Raw genomic sequence first — 21,877 nt, 5'->3', positions numbered from 1 at the left:
AAATGCTGAAAGGTGACCATATCTGGTTAAGGAAAAGAGCTTGATAACCCCCCCTTATTTTTGCTAGTGCTGTTGAAATGTTGTGATTTACTGATCATAGTTTTTCATATTGGGAAGGCCATGACTTTACATGCATCAAGTCAATGTTTCTTTCCATTTGCTCATACTGCAGATATCTCTTTTTTAATGCGCAGAATAGTTTCCCTCAGGGAGTACTATTTTCCTGTTGCCTTGGATGTTCATTTTGATAAAAATGCTAAAAGCCCAGCACTTGAAAATAAACGTCTTTCCTTCTTTAAATGGCTAATCCTTTTGACTTGCAGCTGCCACGTCCATGTTCACACCCAACAGCCATTACAATGAGCAAAGTATCTGGAGCAGCATAGCAAGAAATCAAACCTTGATAACGAGTGCCTCGAGTCTAGTTAAAGGCATGGGCTGATATCTTCTGTGCACAGCCTTCTTCCTTCCCATCTCTCGTCTGCACCCTCATCTGCCTCTCTTCCCGCTTCAAGCATGCCTGTGCTGCACCCTTCCTTTGCCCTCCACTGCCCCACCTTCCTGATCTCATCTGGAGACAGAGCAGGTGCTATGGAGAGATAGAGAAAGGCTAAGAAAGGCATCTCCACCCAGGCTAATGACGCCTGCTCCTTTCTGAGCTTACTATACTGAAACAGTTTCTCTGCAGCAGCCAAGCTGAAGCCAGACAAGAACAGGAAACACCACAGAAGTTGAGGCAGGCTGTAGATGGTCTCCTACAGATGAGAATGAGATTGTTTCCAGCGTATGTGAAATAAGAAGCTCACCTCACATCTGCTTACTTGTAGAGTGAACAGTGCTACACGTGATTTAGATATGAATATGTGTGCCTGTGCTCTCAAAACAATCATATTGCATCTCCTAACTCCTAAAATTCCAAGGATGCCTACACAGGCTCTTCATGAATTGTATATAAGACAGTTATATCACACCTCATGTAGTATTACTCAAATGTAGAAATGTGTTTTTCTATTTCATTCCATCTTTGTCACTCAGACACTAATCAACCTGCAACATACACTGTGGAACACACTATATGTGGAAAGGCTGCTTTTTCCAGTGACCTTTGTGCTGCCAGATTGTGATATTCAGCCAAGGTCAGCAGTCATCAGCAGGAGGCTTGGGGAAGGAGAGGCAGTTGAAAAGTTCAACTAGCACGCACATGAACACACACAGATGTACAGAGCATGCACTTGCACTTACATGCACAAACTAGAGTACAGGCTATAATAGCCTATGCTCTGAATCAGAAAAACTGCAGGTCACAGTGAGTGGCTGTCATAAAACACACCTTGTGACTCACTCTCGTGAAAAGTCAGCAGCACACACATGCTAATATAATATAATAAGACAAAATCTAATATGGAATCTAATATGATTTGCAAAGTTCCATATTGAAATATAGGCATGGAAACTATAGATGTGAAATATTTAAATTACTGTGCTTGCTGAGTGTGGTTAAACTAACTTTGTCTACTTTTTCAAAATTGTGAACACACACATACTTCCCATCAAATGAAATACAAAAAGGGGACGGTGGGATTAACGGATCAGTTCCCAATTTCCCTCAGCCGCCCAGCAGTAATCAGATCATCTTGCACCTGACGTGAGGCCTGAATTCCATTAGGCTTTATTAGCAGTAATTATCCCTTGCTTCCACCCCATGCTGTTCTCTCACTCTCTATCCTCCATCATTCCTCAAGATCCTGACATGCCCTCTTCTCCCTTCCATCCTCTTTACTCTTTACTCCTCCCCCATTTTTGCCAGTTATTTTACACCCGTACCGTCACTGTGAGTGTCATCCCAACCTTAAAGTGCCTGAGTGGCTCATTCATGCCTTGTAATTATTGTGTTTTGGGCTCTTTCTGTTCAAGGTCACGTGCATTGGGACTTTGATTCATGCGCATACACGTGCATTATGCTTTTACTTTTAGTGGCGCTAAAGATAACACACACACACACACACACACACTACCCAAGTGGTGTTGAGGGGGACCAATGATGAGGTGGACAATGGTGTGCTCTTTCAGATAGTGTTTCTCACTCAAGCAGGAAGGAGCATGAGGACTACAGAAAAGGCAAAATCCTCCTGGGAACAGCTTTTTACTCCCAGTTTGTGTTCATTTGTCCCCCCGCTCCCCTCGGCTGCCTTTGGGAGCGAGTCAGCACTTGTTTTATTGGCCGTTACTGTGTGTCAGGGAGCAAATCGGTTTTTACTCACAGGTGTGAGTGGAGGACAAGTGTGAGTGTTCCATTACTTTTCGTATCAGGTTGGAATTATCTAAGTGTGAATAGGTTTGTCTGTCCCTTGCTGTGTTAGTGTAGAAGTTTGCGTTAATAAAAGATGTGGATTTGTCAACAAGCAAGAGCTGATTCTATATTTACTTGTTTTTACATGAAAAAATTAGTATATGTGTATATATATGAGGTGTAGCAACGTAGATGATGGAGCTGATTCCCTCTGTGCTGTTTATTATCACATTTTGTGTAATTATATAATTACTGCTAATCACCCACCTGAGGTGGCAGTGCTCTGCGGCAACACACTATTACAGAACAAACACAGCGACCTCAGCACATCTCACACTCATTAACACACTCCTCCCTCCCTCATTCTCCTCACCACTCTCCTTTTCTCTCGCTGCCTCTTGCTTCCTTTCTCTATGCTCATTATCTCTTGTCTTTATTTACATGCATGAAAACACACATGCACACACATGCTTGTGCGCACTTTCTAATGTAATGAGGATCCCAATCAACCGTAATGAGATGAATAGCATTTCAGCAGCAGATAGGGGAAATTTATAGAGAGAAAATCTTCCCAGCAGGTATGTTTCTGATGTGAAACAGAAACAAGAAGAAAGCATCCCCAAATCACACCCGATGTTCTATCCCTTCGACAGGCAGTTGGGAGAATAGTGTAATAGTGTAGCGCTGCCGTATACTGCACATTAGTTAACTGAATGTGCCAGTCTCCAAATGAGAGAGAATGAGGGGGGGGTGTGTGGTGTGAGCGATTCAGAGGCAAAAGACAAATCTCACATTTCAGACTCCATTTCAAAGAACATGAAATTCAATATACCACTCCAATCTAGTGCACACTGTCATTGCTTATGCCAGTAATAGCAATCAGAGATATTGTATTCACTCCTCTCAGCCTCCCAGTGTCAATTTATGTTTATGTTTGCCAGTAAATATATTAAATGTCATTTAAGCCTTTTCAAGAAGCTGATTGTTTTGCTTTTGTTTTGTGCTGTCTGGTTCTCACTGTTTGTCATCCCGCAGATCTTTGCATGGGCTTTTATTAGTCTGCAGGCTGGATGGCAACTCTCACTAGCACTCCCCAATGCCCCATTGTCATCTGGTTGTGTAAATATCCATACTAAATTAAATTTTACCCTCTGCAATGGGAACAAATTGAAAAGACACATAGACAAATCTAGGTATTGTATTTATACCAGTCAGTTGAAAATTGAGTGACATTTGAGTCATGCATTAGTGTGGACACCCTCTAGATTGTAATAGCCACCCCTGTCGGTCCCTTGGTTTTTGAGCTATGTGAAAAGAATTCAGCAGTGGAGGAAATGAATTCTTTGCATTAGAAGACCATGCTGACACACACACACTGAACGGCACACAAACAGAAACAAACTGTGTGCTGCAGTAGCTAGGCGCCCACTGAGAGGCATTATGCTAGCTGACAGGACGACAGGACGGCACAGAGAGACCCCCAAACATCTCACCCACATAATGAGACGGGGCAGGAGCATTGGGGCTTCTACATAGGGTGGGTGGGTGGGGGGGGGGGGGGGGGGCAGCGGGGTTGGGGGGGGGCTGCGGGGGGTTGATGTTGGGAGGAGCTACTGGAATGTGACAGTCCTGCATGTATCCCACAGAGGACGTTCTGGATCCCTCTGTCGCTAAGTGTAGCTGAAGGATGCCAGCTGCAGACAGAGGCTGACATACACAGATCAACTGGCTCATATCTGGCAGGCAGAATGAATTTATCACAAGACAGAGACAGACAACACAGCCCAACCATGAACATCAGATGGAAAAGGAACTTTAATTAAGTCTGTGTGTGTCTGTGGTGTGTGCGTGACAGATAACAACCTCCATTAGGCTTAAAGAAGGCTTGAGACAGAGATTCCACTTTTCACATATTTTTTCCTTTTTCTCCCATATTCCCCTTTATGAACTCTATAGCACTGCAATTCTATCCACTTTAAAAGTGCAGGCACAGCACTTTACGTGCCTCACCAAAGTCTATTACTGTAAAGCACAACTACAGCTGGAGGCCTGTTTGTAGGTACAGTATACACAGATATATGGTCATCTTCATTCTCATCAAGTATCACTTAGGGGATACACCTTGTTTTCAATGAGGTAATGTGTTATAGCAGCTGCTCTCAAACAGTGCCATCTTTAGAGTAACTTTTACCTCTAGGAGGAGACTGTCTCAGTCAGTACGATGAGAAACTAGAAGAGGAGTCATCTGTAACTCTGGCTCCAGTATTCATTCAGGGTCATAAAATCAGCAGGTGGGTAAATTTTAGTGCAAATCTCTTGATTCTAGATTCTCTGTCTTTTACAATTCCTCTTTGCGGGTATCTTACTGATCACTGTGTCTCGCTCCAGTGTCTGTGACTGGGCTTCCTGTTGGAAAAGCAAGGGGACATGTGCACATAGAGATGAGGGGGACTCCAATCCAATCTCATTTAAGTAGGAGAGGGCAGAGTGCCACCAGGAACCTCCACTCAGTTACACCTGAGGGGCCTCAGCTATGGAAGGAGGATATGCAGCTTTGCATACAAATTTCTGCCGGGAGCCATTCTCCTGCCCACCTTACACGGGGGTAGAGAAACACTGGTGCCTGATTAACATGAAGGGCATCAACTCTGCTCTGCAAACATGTGTTAAAGACTGTGATTTTCTCTTTGAATATTGTAACCATCACGTGGGATTGGGTGTCTGGAAACATAGACATGGCATTCCATGACATTTCATGCGATCCATGTGTCATAAAGCTGACATAAAGGTTGACATACAGCTTACTTGACGATGGATTGGCTGTCATAAACATTGATGGCACTACATAACAAATGATCCTAAATTTTCATGGCACTGTTGTGACATTGAACAATGTCGTCTCTGCAATCGAATCCGGAGCTCATTTTCCAAGCACTGACCTAAATCTTAGTAATGTCACTTCGACCAACATGTTATGATTGAATGACTCTGTGATCGTACGCTATTTGTCATAAGAAGTCATTATACAGCATAAATATCATAATCAAACTGTTATTTGTGAAGCCTTTATCCGTGCTTTGAGGTCTGAGGAAATCAACATCATTCGGCGCCTTTAGGATCCAATTCTCCAGCATAACTGCACATTGTATTTCACTTTAAGACAAAGACACAATGCTCTTTTTTGTTTTCCAAAACTAAAATATTCTCTCGTAAATTGTGCTACAGCAGTCCTTTCATAATTTCCCTCAATAACCTTTTTGACATATGGTAATCAGTAAACAGAAATCTATATTCAGTTTTGTCCAGAAGCCTTTTCCAAATTGTTCTCAAATAATAGCCTTGTTTCGCTGAGAAAGATAACATAAGACATCTCAAAATGAGAAAATAAAGCAGTTTCTGCGTGCCCTTCTTCTGTTTGTTCAAGCGCGTGTCTGTAAGCATGTGCATACGTGTACGTGTACCCACTGCACAGGTTAGAAACTTAGGGTGAGCCAAGGAGATTGGTAGATTGGTCCAATCCTCATCTGTATGCATGGCAAGGCGTCCTCTAGAACTGTTTTGTTTTTAATGATAACTGGTCCCATGCATTGTTTACTAAGATGACAGGTCTATTTTCCTCTGATTTATAGCACTGTGGCATTCAAGGAGATACTGTACTTATTACTTTAAATGCAGTATGCAAAAACAAGTCAAAGAGACAGGCAAAGAGAGGAAGAAGGGAGGGTGTGGACATAAATTAAGGGTCATTGTTTCCCTTCTGTTCCAGACCGAGCAGCTGTTTGTTGAGGTCTAGACAGAGAGTTGAGAGCTGATCACCTTAAGAGGTCATTGCTGCACTCAGTCCTGACTCACTTGGCTGCCAGGACTCTAGAGTGGAGGTGGTGGCATTGTCAAACTACCCTGTCAACAACATCTCTATATTTTGTTTGTGTATTTGGGCGTGTGGCCGGGCTTCCTCTCTGGATGCTTACAAATACGCAGAGGGGGAAACTCCCTCTGGTGGTTGAACAAGTCTCCCACTCCTTGCTGTGATGTAACATGGATCCAACTAACCCTAACCCTTTCCTTCCCTAACTCTGCTGGCAGAAAAAGGTGTAAAAGGTCTATAGTAGATTTATAGTCATAGAGTTTTTTTGTTTTTTTTAGGTATAAGAAAGCAATGGGAAAGAGAGAGTTAAAGAGAAAGTTAAAGCATAGGGAAGGCGGTGGGATGTCATTGTTTTGACGGATTTAGTTACAGTAGCACAAAGATCAATTATTCAACAGAGGCATGCATGGTTGCAGGATTAATGGTGCATGCAGCAGATAAATCAACCACTGGTCTCGAACCTTTCAGGGAGAGGGGAAACAGTACAAGACAAACATAGAAACACGTTTGACGTTGGCATTTTATATCCATCCTTTACCATTAGTAACCTTGAGATTTCAGGTTAGAATGGGAAGGGAGAACACATCCTGCCACAAATAACCATCCAGATTTGGGGATATAATGTCAAAAAATGTCCACATTATATCATCCTGAATGCCGATTTGGCTCCGAAGGACAGAAGTATCTCTCTGTCCTCAGACTGTGGAAGGATATGAAAAAGGAGGGCTGTAGTTGCTGTTGAGAGATTGAAACGCTGCTATATATTACAACCTCTGGAGACCTGTCGGCACTCCAACTTACCACCACCACCCCCACCACCATCTCTCTGTCTGTCTCTGTCTCGCTCTCTCATTCTTACTATGACTTTGCTCAGGGTCCTTTTTCCTTTCTGTTTTACTGTTACATTTCACATCACACCCCCTTTGTGTATTCATACAGTGCATCTATCCATGTTCTTGTCTGGCTGGTTGTACTTGTATTTGTATATGTGTGCACACATCTCTCTGCCTGATTGAATTTGCAACATTCAAACCCCCTCCTCCATCCTTGTCTGTTTTGGCTGCCAAGTTGTACCTGTCTGGTTTTTCAGGTACGTTTTAGCCCATCTGAGTGTGCCTATAATTCCCTTCCTCTATTTGTCTGCCTCCTTTATCTGTCTGTCTCTTTTATCTGTCTGCTCCCTAGCTGCTGCCCCAGCCCAAAACAGCTCTCATGGCCGCTCTTCTCCTACAGTTGAAATCACATACCCTGGTCAGGCTTCTGTCTTCAGACACTAAGCTTCACCCAGTCAGAATGTCAAATAATTTCAGTCTCAGTAATTTTTTTTCTCCACGTGATTGGTACAGTGGGGCTCTCATTTTGGCCCTATCACTAATGGCCCTGCATTTCTTTACTTTTTTGTTTTGTCCAGTGTGTTCGCAAAAGTTTGCATGAAGCCAAAGTGAACCATTGATGTCCACGTTAGAATTACAGATAATTAAAAGTGCAGGGAATATGGAAGCCTTTGGCCATATCAAAGGGTCCTCACTACACAGAAAGACATTTTGCATATGAGCAATGGTGGAAGAGGGAATAAAGGAGGGAGGAAAGGGGGAGGCAGTCAGGGAGCCATGCTAGAAGTGGGAGGATCAAAGCAGAGATGGTGGCAGAGTGCTGTCCCCTGCTGTGCAGCTCTGATAAAGACAGGTTAGCGCCACAGGTCTCCTCACTGAGAAGGAGCCAGGCACAAGGCCAGGGGAGATGCATGAACAAGCCAGCTTACAAACATCTCATAATAACTCAGGCAGAAGAAGCCCTCTGAATTAAAATGTCACTTTTCATTTGCTTTCCTTTCCCTCATTTTGGCTCACTGGCTGATTTTTCCTTCTCTCTCATTCTCTTACGCACTCTCTCTTGTCTGCCTTACCTCACCCCCTTAACCAACTAGCTCCCCCACTCACAAGCCACACATAATATGGACCCCTTCCATTGAGTTCCCCACTGTCTTCATCACAGGGCTGCCTTGGGGCTCCCAGGCTCTTCCATCTGCCTGCTGTGTGTCTGCAGCTCTCCCTGTCTTTTTTTGCTTGTCTCTCTGTCTGTTTGTTGCAATCCCCATCTCTCCAACTCTGTCTTTTGAGTGAGTCAGTGTGTTTCTGTCTGTGGCGCTCTCCCCATACACACATACAGTATAGTCACAAGTATAGTATGATCACTGGCAAAGTTAAAGATTTTGGCTATTTGCTCAGCTACTCATGGATTAATATTGCACAAAGGAAATGGAACACTTGTTGAAACCACTGCAGCAGCATAGAGGGGAAAATTTGCTCGGCACTCTAGGAATGTTTTGTCAGTACTAAATGTACCTCACCATGTCAGTGTGGTTATTTTTCTAGCTGGCAGCTCCAGAACACACTTTTGTTTTCAGTATGATGCTGTTGACCTTTATTCAGACCTGAAAGTGCCAAACTCAAGGGTATGTGTGTTAACAGAGAAACAGCTTCATGTCAAGACTTATTATTATCGTTTTGAATTCAGTTAGTTGTTGTATTATTTAAGTTTCAGGGGATATGACACAGAGGATGTGACATAAGAGGCAGACTATACAGTCTGAACAAGATTGCTGCTGGTTTTATAGTACCTCAATGATCTATGTCATTACTGTCTTTGTTCTCAATCCTTCTAATCCTGCTGCTGAGTCTGGCTGTCCAAATTAGGTGTGCTGCCTTCTGCAGGGACTAAAGTGGGGTGAAGAGACTATGGTTACAAAAGAAGCACACAGGAGCTGATGAAGGTGGTTTCTATGCTCTGAAGTAGACCACCATCTCACCCGGAGTGTTGGGAATGGAGGTGGCAGCTATCAATCTTTAATTGGGCACTGTGGGCCATAATAAAAATATGTCAAAGTATGGTGGAATGAAATGTGGGCGAATGAGAGAGCTATACAGAGCGATACGGAAGGCCAAAGTAATCTGGTGAGACTAGTGTGTTTTATAGCAGTGCATATTGGCAGGTGTCACTCTGCCTAATTTCACACCTTTGTAAACCAGTGTGCATGCACACGATCGCCACTTCCAAGTCCCCTCACTTTCTCCTTCTAGCTCCCTCTATTTCAGTCTCTCCGCTTTAATCTATAATTGGCTGCATTGATGTGTTTCTCCTTCCACACGACACACAGAACAGAACTTTTTGCGCCCCTGCAACCTGGAAGTGCACGCCTTTGTGCTCAACACCAGGCTAAATGTGCAGCATAAGCACCAAATTGGTGAATGGTGACAGTTAAGGAAGCACAAGGGCCCACCTCTTCCATCTGTCTCACCTGCGTCATATGATACGGAATGATTTACTTGTTCTTTTTGCCTCTGTCAGTTGTCCAGCCTGTTGGAATTTAGGCCAGTAGAGATGATGACAAGGGGTGAGTGGTTCAGCCAGGGGTGTGTATATGTGTATGTGTGTGTTTGTGTGTCACACAGTGGGACTTCCAGTTTACACGGGGACATCCTGTGGCATCGTAGATGGAAACGAGTTCTGATCTTTGATGCTCTCATGCCCTCTGTTGCCCCACAAACCTCTCCCCCTATCCTCACCCTCTTACCCTTTTCACCCTCCCACTTTCCTTCTTTCTCATCCTTTACCCGACCCCCCCATCACTGTTCTTCCCTACTCACCCTTTCTCGCCCCTCCTTCCTGTAGTCTGTGTTTGTGTTGGGAAGATTAAGCTGCTCTGACAAAGCTGTGTTTACAAATATGCAGGCAGAGAAACAGGCCAAGCGACGCTGAATAGGAATAGAATACAAATTGCTTTTTTATCTCTCTTAGGGCCAGGGCGAGAGAAAATGTGTTTGCGATTGTTGCTCCTCCGCCTGTGAAGGATAAAGCCTCAGTACTGGGTTTGGGCTCCCTGTTAGCATTCATTCTATCCTCTCCTCTCTCTGTCTCTCTCTCTCTCTCTGTGTCTCTCTCTGTCCTCCCACTCCCTTTCTTCCCCCCATGCTCTTTCTCCTCTTTGTCTACTCCACACACTCTGTCTCTTTCTCCCCGGCAAAATTTTTTTTCTTGCTGTTTCCTTGGTAATCATATCTCCTCTTCTTTCCTTTCTTCTTTCCTCCCTAACTCTCTCATGTCTCCTTGATCTGTGCTCCTCTCTCCCCTATATGTGCACTAGTCCCTCTCCTCTCACCTCATTCCCTTAATAATTTTCTCCATTTCTCTCCCCCCTTCATGTTTTCATACAAGCTGAATATTTTTCTCTGTCACTCACTCTCTCTGTCTTCCTCTCCATTCATCTATCCCCTTTTCTCTCCTCCACTCAGTAGGACTCATGATTTACAGTCTCTCTCAGCTCTTCCTTGCTCACACCGGAGATATTAGAAATTTTGAGTGCCTATAGATCACAGCAGGGGGAGAAGGCGTGAGCCTCTGCTAATCAGCCCTAACAGAAGCGTGCAGCATTACAAATCTGGGCTCTCTCTTACAATCAGTCAGCATGTCTGCCTGGCATAACCCACAGCAGGGAAGCTGAGGTCTCTGATGTCATCTTCTGCAGGTCTCCGTTGTGTGTGCATTTTAGGGGCAAACAGTGGGTTGGATGTTTGCTCTTATTAATGCAGAGGACACGGTCCCCTTTTCTATGCTGTGGTACTTTTATCCTTACCTCAGCTAACATAAGCGAAGGTTAATAGACGGTCACGCAGACTCAAATATTGCCATCTATGTTTAATAAGAGGCATCAGTCTCATACTGTGATGCTGCCATTAATTTGTTATTTAAATAAGGACAAGCCAGCTTTGAAGGACATTGTTGATTTTGAGTTCTGTTTTTTTTATTTCACTGTATGTTTATTGTAGCTAGATCTGTACCTGTAATCCTCTTCTTTCCCCTAGGTATAGGTGAATATATTCATGTTCTGTCTTAATATTCCTTTGGCCAGTCTCCAGCGCATGCATTTGTGTTTGACTAAGCGCAATGGAGAGACAGGGTACGGGAAAGCCTCCTTAGACTCAGCTGTTTCCTACCCACTAAAAATGACAGCTAAAATGTGACCTCTAACCTCGTGTCTTCAAGCTTTAGCTTGATAACCTGGCTGCTGTATCCATTACTCCAGTTTTTAATGGAATGAAGTGTCTGTCATCATTGAAAGCGCCGGATATGTAATGCAAACAGATGCTCATTACTCTTTTTACCTCGAGATGTTTTTACATTCCTATTCAAGACCGGCAATGTAGAGGTCAGCTCAAAGGTTAGAGTGATAAGAAAGTAGTGTCTTGAGATAATGACCACTTTCCATTTGCCATTTCACCTTTTATACATATACTTAGTATCCATTTGTAACCTGCCATCCCCCACATTTCTATAATTTGCTAACCTAACACAGACTCCTAACTAAAGCTTTTTTCACATTGTTAAGATGTATTGAGTTCAAACACAGATTTTCAGGACAGACTATTAGCACTTCAAAAACAAAGACATGACTTGAGGTACAGTTATAATTTAATATGTAATACATCTCCAAAGTAAGGCCACTTTCTGGAGAAAAGTCAGCCTAAGGGAGAAAAATGATATGAGGAAAAAAAAATCCCCCATGGAGTGAAAAGTGGACAGAAAAAGTTTGTTACCCTTCCATGTGTTGGTCTCTTCTCATATTGTGGGTACTATAGAAACACAGTTTGACTTTTGAGAAGCTGAAAGAAGAGCTGCAAGGTTTACAGAGCTTTCTTTTGTTGACAGCCATCAATGTGTTGACTGCTGTAGTAGGCTGAGGTCAAGGCAAGACCTCAGCTGGTTCTTTGTGAAATGTAAAAAAACAGCCTGATATATTCACTCATTCAGCCATTTCACCTCTCTTTTTGTGTTAAGGTTTTCAGAGTTTTTGTTTGGCTTACTTTAAGTGAATTGGCCTTTATGCAGTGCTGCAATCAGAAAAGGTGTAGCTATGGTAAAAAAAACTGATCAAGGTTTGTTTATTTGATGTGTTTATATGTATGTTCCTCCATTTGCAGTATGACCATGTCAACTGACATGGCAAAGTCAGTTCAGTCTTTAAAAGCCATATACATATACACATTTACCACATCCCCGTTTCCTATTAAATTGCTATGTCAAGGCACAGATCATTTAAAGGCAAAAACAACTATCTATTTAAACTAGGGCTGGGACTTTAACGCGTTAATTTCGATTAATTAATTGCGGGGAAATTAACGCGTTAAAAATTTTAACGCATTTTAATCGCACTTTGCACCGTGGAACGTTTCTCAGTGCACGAGTTCCCGGCATACAGATTATATCGACGCACAATGTCCAAATTAGGGGCCGCATCCTGCGAAGGACCCGGCCCACGTCTTTCGCAGCCCACACAGGCCGGAAGTGAGCGGCTAGCCTTCATATCAGCTGCCGTCACCTCTGCGTAGCTCATGTCGCCTAGCAACCGTGAGTGGGAAGCACAGCTGTGTAAAAGCAGCTGTTAAACGGAGAACGAACTTTTTCTCCTTTTTGTGGTTTAATTTTAAGTCTTTAATTCAAAATAAGCTGTTAAAACAAGCATAACACATTTCAACATCAAGGAATACAGCTGAGAGAATGATTAATTTCCAACTATAACAAGTGAGACATTAATGTTGAATAAAACTATCCAGTTATGATGCTTAACTTTAATTTCAGGTGTTTGCTTATCACAGGAGCACTTCCGCCCTTCGTTGGTCTGTGTAGTAGACTGGTGGGAAAATAAACAAAATTTTGAAGTTTAAGGTTATGTATATTGATTCATTCATCAACTAAACTTAAATGAATATTTATCATGTTAAATATTGAAATGCGATTAAAATGCGATTAATTTCGATTAATTAATTACAAAGCTTGTAATTAATTCGATTCATTTTTTTAATCGAGTCCCACCCCTAATTTAAACACAAGTATGAATGTGAGTCTTTTACTTATTTAGCTAGCTTTGTCATAATGAATTTCCCTTGATGGTATATAAGATATTTTGCATGTGGTTAGATTTGTTTTAGGGCTGGTCTAACTGTGTGTCACTGACACAATCTGCATATTGTTTGTTTGCCTGTGTATTTTTTTTTTTTTTTTTTACCTAATTGTATATACAATGCAAGTAGATAAAACTGCATTTTTCCTTCTGTATGGGAAATACTGTGTTTTTGCAGGTGTGACTTGATATGCTTGTGTCTTTGTGTGTTGGAATGTGGTGGCATGCCGTAGGCCCCATGCCACCCCTCCATCCCATTAGCTGAGCCCAGCCCCTGCCTGTGTCTGTTTTAACCTTGGCCAGCGGGCTGGAGGAGAGGGAAAGTAATTCTAACCTTAAAAACCTGCTGATTAAAGCTAGTTTGGTGGAATTCGATTCCACTTAATACCTTTGGCCATGAGCCCAGCTGGCTAGCATTAGCATCAATAGACACAGTGTCTTCAGTCAGGGAGACAGACGTGCATGGGCATGAGCATGAGCTTCCTCTCGCATGTGCCAAAGCGTGGCTATAAATCCTGCATGCCCTTGTCTATCTTTTTACCTCTCTATTCTTCTTCCCGTCTCTGATCCTGCTATTATTTCTCCCTCGGCTCAATATGTAACTCTTGTTTTCCAACTTCATCACCAAAGTATTTCTCCGTTAAATGTCGTTCCCCTGTTTGGTCTTGAATTTTTAGTTTTCCTCAGCCTCAGGAATGAGGCAAGACAGAGTAAGGGTTTTCAGTGTTGCAAGTGGTCAGGGGTTTCTCTCTAACTGCCTCAGTCCTGTTATTGTTTTTCTCTTGAACTTGATGTATAGCTGTGTTTACACGTCCAGCGTGGCTAATTAATTCTCCTCTTCGGGGCCTGTTTATCAACTGTTTGTGTTTATTTTACAATGAGTATGCTATTTTTAGAGCCAGTCATTTCCATAACATTTTTCCAGAGCATCATTTGTTTTGCTTTGTTGAGGAATTTAGGTTTGTTTTCCATTTTTCTCCTCAGCTCGGGTGCAGTCTGCCAATTCATTTTGTAGCCCGCTCAGTTTTGACTGATTTAGAAGCAGCAGCTGGTCCAATGGAGAAGACTGGAGAGATAAATCTAAGCCTCTTTTGATTTATTATGTATAATGTCTCATCAGCCGTTGCTAAGGTCTTCAGATGCACTGAAGAATTATACCGTTACATCTTTACAAGTTGTGGCTTATTTAAAGGCGTATAAAGAAGAAAAACCTAATAAAGAAAGCAGCAGCAGGGATAAAAGCCACTGCCATAGTGCCAGTGCCATACCAGAGCTCTGCATTTTCCCCTCTCTCATTTCTATACAAGCCATCTACTGTATATTATGGGCATTCTGGGCAGAGTGCCACCCTAACAGACACTATAGATAATTTGATTCCCTCTGAACGATTGAGCGAGAGCAGAGCGCAGAGACTAACTGTAAAGAAAGCAGGTGAAATGCAGAGCATTACGGTATCAGTCGAAAATGAGCTCATCCTCCAAACTGGAAGTGGCACTTTTCAGCCCTAAGTCATCTAATCACATCTGTATAGAGCCAGAAATCGTTGGTTGATCAATAGTCATCATGGATGCTGTCAATGGCCAGGGTAGTTTGAATTTTGCATGGTCCATGAATCTCTATTGAGTATGGATTTTGTGTTCCCTCCATGGATGGGCTTGTATAGTACTGCCTGATTGGCTGCACTGTGAGCTCTATTTATGCTGTTGCGCCTCAGGCTGAATCACCTGCCCCAGGCATCCATACGAACAGACATATGCAAGCATGCACGCAAACTTAAGTACACACACACAAAATGATACATTCCCGCTAATGAAGCAGTGAGCTAGAAGTGGCTTTACCAGGTGGATGTTCATGTCAACAACTGTTTAATAGTGCAAAGCGAGTCATTCAATACAGCCAAGCCTAAAAAAAATTACACAAGATTCAACAGTAGGTTATTCATATCCAGAGCAGTGATAGAGTATGGTGAACAAATGCTAAGAAGGAAACATTAGAGGGCACGTGAGTCATCCATGAGTCGATAGAAAAATCCTACTTAAAAGAGTTGGCTAGACGTGATAGAAGGGAGCCGGATAGGGGGGGGAGAGGAATCAACAACAACAGGGTTTTCTTTTATAACATGCCAGAAAAGTTATCCATGTACTGTACATGCACATTCCTGTGTGCGACTAAGTGAATGTGTATGCATGTGTACTCTTCCCTAGTGGGACTGACAATCCAACAGAAAGACAAATGTGTGGCAGCCTCTGACAGTAACACGTTTGCATCACGGCAGGAAAACAGCAAATTGCCAACATAAATAAGGTGCCACGCTCTGATTAGGACTGTCTTCACACATCATTATGGTCTAATGAGAGAGTTTCCCCTCTCTCAGTCTCTTTATAGCTGCATCTCTGCTTGCCGTTTTACCTTCACAGACTTTGCATTTTACTAGCCCATCTCTACCTGTGCTTGGCACCTGTCAGCCATGATGGATGAATGTAAGTGAGGTGTCGCCAGGGCAACAGGCAGGCCAGGGGCAGTGGTGTCCTCCAGAGGCAAGACAGGTAGCCAGTGGTGGCTCTGCTTTTATATCTGAAGGTTTTATTTAAGACAAACTATCTGGCCTGATTGCCCTGTGTGAACTGCGGTCCTGCTCTACTCCGGATGACACCCCAGTTGGGAGGGGTTTTGGGGTGTTCAGTCCTATAATACCCTCTCATTGGGTCATGCCAGCATTTCATTGCCTTGGCCGCTTGCATGAGTGACAACACGAAATGAATTTGCTGCATCAGTGTCTGACTTTGGAGGACACACGTCGCTGTAACTCTTTTTTCTTGCTGTCCGCAGTGACAGCACATGAATACATTATGGACACACTACTTGTGAATTCTTCTATAAACTGCTATGTGTCATTCTTCTGTTGTGCCTCATATTCACACACAACTCCATGCTAATAATACATTCATATTTGTGTGGCTGTGTGTGCACACATGCAATTATGTATTTTTTCCACTGCAAAGGCTCTTCAAAATTACACATTGGGAAACTGTACTTTTTATGCGAGGACATGTGTGTATGTGTCTATAATTATGGTTTAATTGCTTGCCCTGCGATGCGCTGTCATCTGTCACAGCTCAAAGACAGCAAATAATGGTTCTGCTGCCATCACTTTGTCACCCAGACACTCAGCATGCAGAAAGCAGCAGAAACACCAGTAACTGATATGCGTCTTGAATTACTGATAAGCGCTCAAGTATGATGAGCTTTGTGTATATGGGCGTGCTTGTGCTCTCAACATTTTCTTGGTATGCCTTTGTATCTTGGTCTGTTGTGATTTCTTGTGTACGTATGCATAAAGCTGTGTGCATGAGTGTCAAACCCTGTGGTGTGTGAAAATGTAAGATTCTGAGTGGGTGTCGTTTTTGTGCTTGAGAACTCAATGTCTAATTTTGCGTGTTTGTGCACGTTCGTGTGTGTTAGAGTGGATTGGTGTTTATGTTGCAGTGGAGTGAGGGCTCACAAGCTTATGTATGTGTGTGGCAAAATGTGTTTGATGCCTTGTGTATATCGGCAATGACAGGTGCAACAGTTGTGTTATGCTTTAAGCTGCTTGTTTGTCTGGCACACTGCTTTGTGTGGTTGAGAAATGGAGTAAACAGAGGGAAAGGAAAGCAGCCTGGGGGCTAATTTATTCACTCCCTAGTCGCCCTAGTCACAGAGGCCTGTTGCACCGGCCCACCTGTCAATCCTGAGGAGCATGCCATACCGTTATACCATCCAACTGTACACAGCCACACCACAGCCCACTCTCAGTGGGCCAAGCGCTTTAGGCTAGAGCAGTATTAACCGTGATATATTAATAAACGCTCTGTAATCAGAATTAACAAGACAGCAAGTTTTTTTTTTCTTCAAGTGACATCCAGAAGTCTGCAATTTTCTGTGTGCTGTGCAAAGGCAAAGTTGTATCAGTGCTGGCATTGAAATTTAAAGTCAAGCATTACATAGACAGAAAGTTGGCATTTCTGTTTGTAAGCACCTTTCACAAAACTCTTTCAACACATGACTGTAGTGAAATGCATAAACAGTTTATAGACCAGTGTCCTTTGTTGCATCACTAATCCCTTGAAAAGGGCCCAAAGTAGAGTTTGTGACATAAATGCTCACGAAACTGCACAGGAGAAATGTGTGAGCTGATGGCTGTTGTAGTCGACTGTAGTAATGTGATGTTCAGTTCACCGTGGGTGTGGGAGGAAGTGTCTGCCCGTTGCCAGCGTAGAGTAATGGATGGCAGAGCTATGGGAGTGGGAGGAGGCATACATCCTTTTTCAGACAGCTGTAATGGATGAGAGTACAGCAAAAACTAAGAACAGGAGGCAGTCTGCATGCATTCACCCTCTCAAACTCTTGCATGCAGAGTTTGGTAGTATTGAAATGAGTTCACAAAAGATGTGAATGGAACAATGGAACACCTGGTGAAACAGTCAAAGCTAATGTGACTCTTGTTAATTGGTCATAGGACTCCTGTGTGTGAACATTCTGGAAATACGCAACCTTATACCTGTGTTTGGACATCTGTGTGATGTGTTTGTTTTTTAAGTGTGTAATGTGTCTTTTTTTTTTTATCCATGTGCCCAATCTGTGTAGCTGTACAGTGCCAGCTATAATTAACCAGACAGTTTGGCAAGCTAGTGTTTGTATATACAGACCAACTTCTTCTGCAGGCCCTGCTTTGTTAACCAGGTTAAACAAGACAAACACACAGCACACTTCAAGGTGCCTATTTATCATTAAATAATGTAGCCCTCTTTCTGCCCATTCTCAGCTCCCTAGGAAACCTGCCTTTACTTACTAAACAAGTGTTGAATGATGATGCCATACCTTCCTGTGAACATGTGAACATGTGCATATGTGCATGTGCACTTTGACTAACAGTTTACGTATCAACACAGCTGGTATTTCTCCTAATTTCTCATCAAACATTTATACCAAAGAGGACTTGCATGAAGTGCAGAACTCTCTGCCTTCTTCTTGCCTTATTCCTGTGGGAACCAGGCTTCATGTCTAAAGAGAAATCCATTTTACCCTCGCCTTTCCTAAATATTGTATCAAACAAAATCACAGCCTCTGTCCTGGCTGGTGAGGGTTATGGAAGGAAGGAGTTTTGTAGACTTTTCTTGTTGCTGCTGTAAACAAGCAAAAACCTTGCCATCCCTTTAGGTCACCTGGGAGCCAGGGCCATGAGTCTCCCAGAGAAGGATTGGGGAGGAGTGAGGATGGAAGGAGGTTAAGTGCTGCCTTGCTTATATTCCTCAGTGCATGGTGCTTCACTTGCCTCTGCTGCCGGCTGGTGAAAAATGTCTCCTGGCCCCTCTGCCAGATATCAGGACGCGTTATCAGCCCCGCCTAGCTCTTTCCACTGTAACGAGCCCCCAGGCACAGTATTATCTGTTTACGATAAGGATATTAATAACACTGTGCTTTAGTTATGTGCAGGGTTGCCCCGAGGGGTGATGGGGGGGTTGAAGTAAGGAGCACCTGAATCATTCTGTCAAAGGTGCTTTCCAAGGAGGACAGGATATAAGTGGGAGAGAGGGAAAGGGAAGCAAGGGAGAAGTCATATGGTTATATAGGGACAGTGATGAAATGCTGGTTAAGCCATCGAGCTTCTTCCATCAGCTCACTGTCTTTGTTTTCAAGAACAATAGCTTGGCCATCTGCCAGCAGGTCCATGTGGGAGTTATCATACGGAGAGGAGAGGTCAGGGATTCAAAGGTCACAGCTGTCATGGTTAGCTGAGAGGTCAACCTATGTCCTGGACTTTACTGTTGTGTAATGTCCTCTTTTTGTCTCTCTTCTATCTTTCTCTGCTATCTCACTTCCTTCCAGTGTTTGTATGGCTGTTACGTCCACTCCTCCATCATCCCCACCTTCCACCGTAGGTGCTACTGGCTGCTCCAGGTAAGAACTCCTCTTTTCCTCTTACTGTTCACCATGCTTTAGTTTACTCAGAGACTCTCCCTGACAATCCTCAAGAACTTGAATGAGTTGCATGATATCACTTTCCATTTAACCGAAGCATTTTCTTGTGACAGCCAGCAGGCACACATCAACCTACCCCTTCACCACCCCCTCTCGGTCTTCTCTTTTCTCTTCCCAGCCTCCATTTTCCTTATCTTTCCCAGTCATTCACTTTTCTGATGGCATTGCCCATACACGCCGTCCAGCACGGCCGGTATCTCAGTCAGCTAAAAGCTTTGCCATCTCCCCTGTCTAACAGCTGCAGTGATGGGCAGTAAAAGCATGATGGAAGAGGTTCCCTGTACAGTATAGTGTGCTTATTGTGGGTCGTCAAGTCTGCAGACTGAGAGTGGTTGTAAATAGTAGTCCTTTGATCACCTACCCAATACATCTCATCATTCTCGTTTAGCATGGCAGCTATTATTGTTGGAAGGTGCCTGATACAGCCATTCACACACACACACCATTTAAAGGGAGTATAAACCATACATACAGAGAAAAGGGGTTTGTAGAGACTATGTCTATCTGTCTATCAATCAATCCATGTCTGTATACAAGAAGGAAAAACCATCTGTGGGATAAATACACTTTGACTAATGTGCCTCAGTTTAAATTTGAAGTTGTATTATCCTAGTTGTACTGACTAGACTGAGAAGGCATATTCATGTGCCATATCCAGCCAGTATCCCTGTGACCTCCCACACCCCCTCCAACCCTTCCTCCCCTCCTATATGTAATCACTCTTAGTAAAACAGGAGAGCAGAACAATGGGGACAAAAAAGAAAGACCAGGCTTAAAAATTGCTTAAATATTGTGGGAATGCTCAAAATAATTTGAGCGTTCCCACGGTAAATAAAAGCATTCACACACAACTGTTTGTTTTTCTTTTGCTTTATGTTGGCAACGTGTTTGACAGATGGAAATAATTACTCTAGCAGATAAAACTTGACTCCACTTGTCTATTGGGAGTTCAGTAAGCAAACCTACTTAGGCTGACTTCATCCTAAATCATCTGGTGTTCATCAGATTACTTGCAGTGACGACCATCTACAGGAACTCTTTCATACCTCATGCAATAACGCTCTACAATACAACACATCTGTCTGGAAGAGATCTCTCATTATAAGAGTTTATTTTACCCTGCACTGTCCCTCACAACACATAACAAACATTAAGCAACTTTATTGCATTACACTGTCCACTACAGCTTATCTTTTGGAGTCTTTGCATGTCTTTGCATGGTGAAATTAGCAGCACCGTTAAAGGAAACGTTCACATACACTCTGTCTTACAACATTTTTCAAATGATTTTGGTACATTTCTCAAAACCGTAATTAAAATTCTACACACTGAAGATCGAAAACAGCTCAAAAGTACAGCAAAGCACTGTAGTTATTTTGCAAACAACTGTAACTCACCCAAAACCTCTAACTCAAAATATCAAGATGAACTTATTGTGTCAACAGATAAGTCACTGCCAACAAAGTGAAATGTTCTTTTCATATTGTGTAAAAGCAATGTGGTCAAAATGTTTAGATATCTCATCAGAATGAATGGAATTTCTTTTGCTCATCTTATAATTTCACTGACATTGAAAGCCTGCTGCAGCAGTCTATTGTTATTCTCATGATAACTGGCTGCTTTTGTGTCAGAGTGAATACTCTTCAGATGCTGATTTTAGAGCGCAAGATTTTGCATTCTACTTTGTGAACCAATAGAGCTCTTACATTTGCATATGATGTGAAGAAAAACAGTTTTATTTTCCTACAGCCACACAACACAGCAGTAAACATGCAGCACTGCTATAGATTATCAATACACCCCCCACCCCACCCCCAAAAAAACAGTGTGGACACAAAACATAGACATAGTAAAATAGTGCCGCAATGGCTGGATGTCCTGTTGCTCCCATCTCATTGACCTCACACCTAATGCTCTCCTTTCCAGTGTAGCAGAAGAAGAAGTGCTCTATGTATGCAGCAACCTCTGCACTCTTCTTCACCTTCCTATATTCTGTTATCTCATCTTTGCTACACCCTCACACATCCTTATTCCTCTTTTGCTTCCACGGACAGGCTCTTTCCCCCATAAAGGGTTTATCTGAGCAGGCCCAACCATGTTCACAAATTGTTGTAACTCTGTTGTGCTCAAGCACTATAAATAAATACATTTTATAATACTCATGCTAATGACTTACTCCTGTGTGCTCAGCAGAATTTGACATTTAGAGTGGCTGTTCTGCATGTGATGAGCTACACAATGAAATGATACTAATATATTTAGGAGATGGTCCTGTGATGGACCCCACCTCTCGCCCAGTGCCTGCTGGGATAGACGCCAACTGTCACTTGAGAACTGAGTCACAGCAACTGAGAAAACCTGCAATGCATTTATTATTTTTCCATATCCATATTGTAGTTACTGGCTGTTGGTATGCTTTTATTTTATGTATACTTGCAGTTTGGAGACAAAACCACAACTCTTTTCTATGCAAAAATACTTGAACATGGTATAAAGCAGGCCTATTCAATTCATTTTTCTTCTGGGCCAGATTTGAAAATTTTGAGATGCCACTGGGCCGAAGACCCCTACTTATATTATTTCTTGAGACTTAACTCTAAATATGCTACCACCTGAACTAAATCATAAAAATGAATAAAGGAATTCACAATAAAGGCTTTATACTGCATCATTTATTGATGAGCAAAATAATTCAAGTGCATTGCAAAGTGCCTCCGAATGTTATATTCTTTTAATACTG

At 42.7% G+C, this 21,877-nt stretch overlaps 1 protein-coding gene across 4 annotated transcripts in view; it reads left to right on the top strand.

The window, feature by feature from the left end:
• Positions 1–21,877, top strand: part of camta1a (calmodulin binding transcription activator 1a) — a 284,069-nt gene that overhangs the window by 203,836 nt on the left and 58,356 nt on the right. For all 4 annotated transcript variants that reach the window (XM_030734206.1, XM_030734207.1, XM_030734204.1 and 1 more), the window contains one exon: positions 18,985–19,056. In XM_030734206.1, the coding sequence (XP_030590066.1) occupies positions 18,985–19,056 (72 nt within the window). The remainder of the gene's footprint in view (positions 1–18,984; positions 19,057–21,877) is intronic.

This window comes from Archocentrus centrarchus, chromosome 7, assembly GCF_007364275.1.
Source record: "Archocentrus centrarchus isolate MPI-CPG fArcCen1 chromosome 7, fArcCen1, whole genome shotgun sequence".
NCBI lineage: Eukaryota > Metazoa > Chordata > Actinopteri > Cichliformes > Cichlidae > Archocentrus > Archocentrus centrarchus.
Note: the sequence above shows the minus strand (reverse complement) of the source record. Positions and strands in the feature narration are given on the sequence as shown.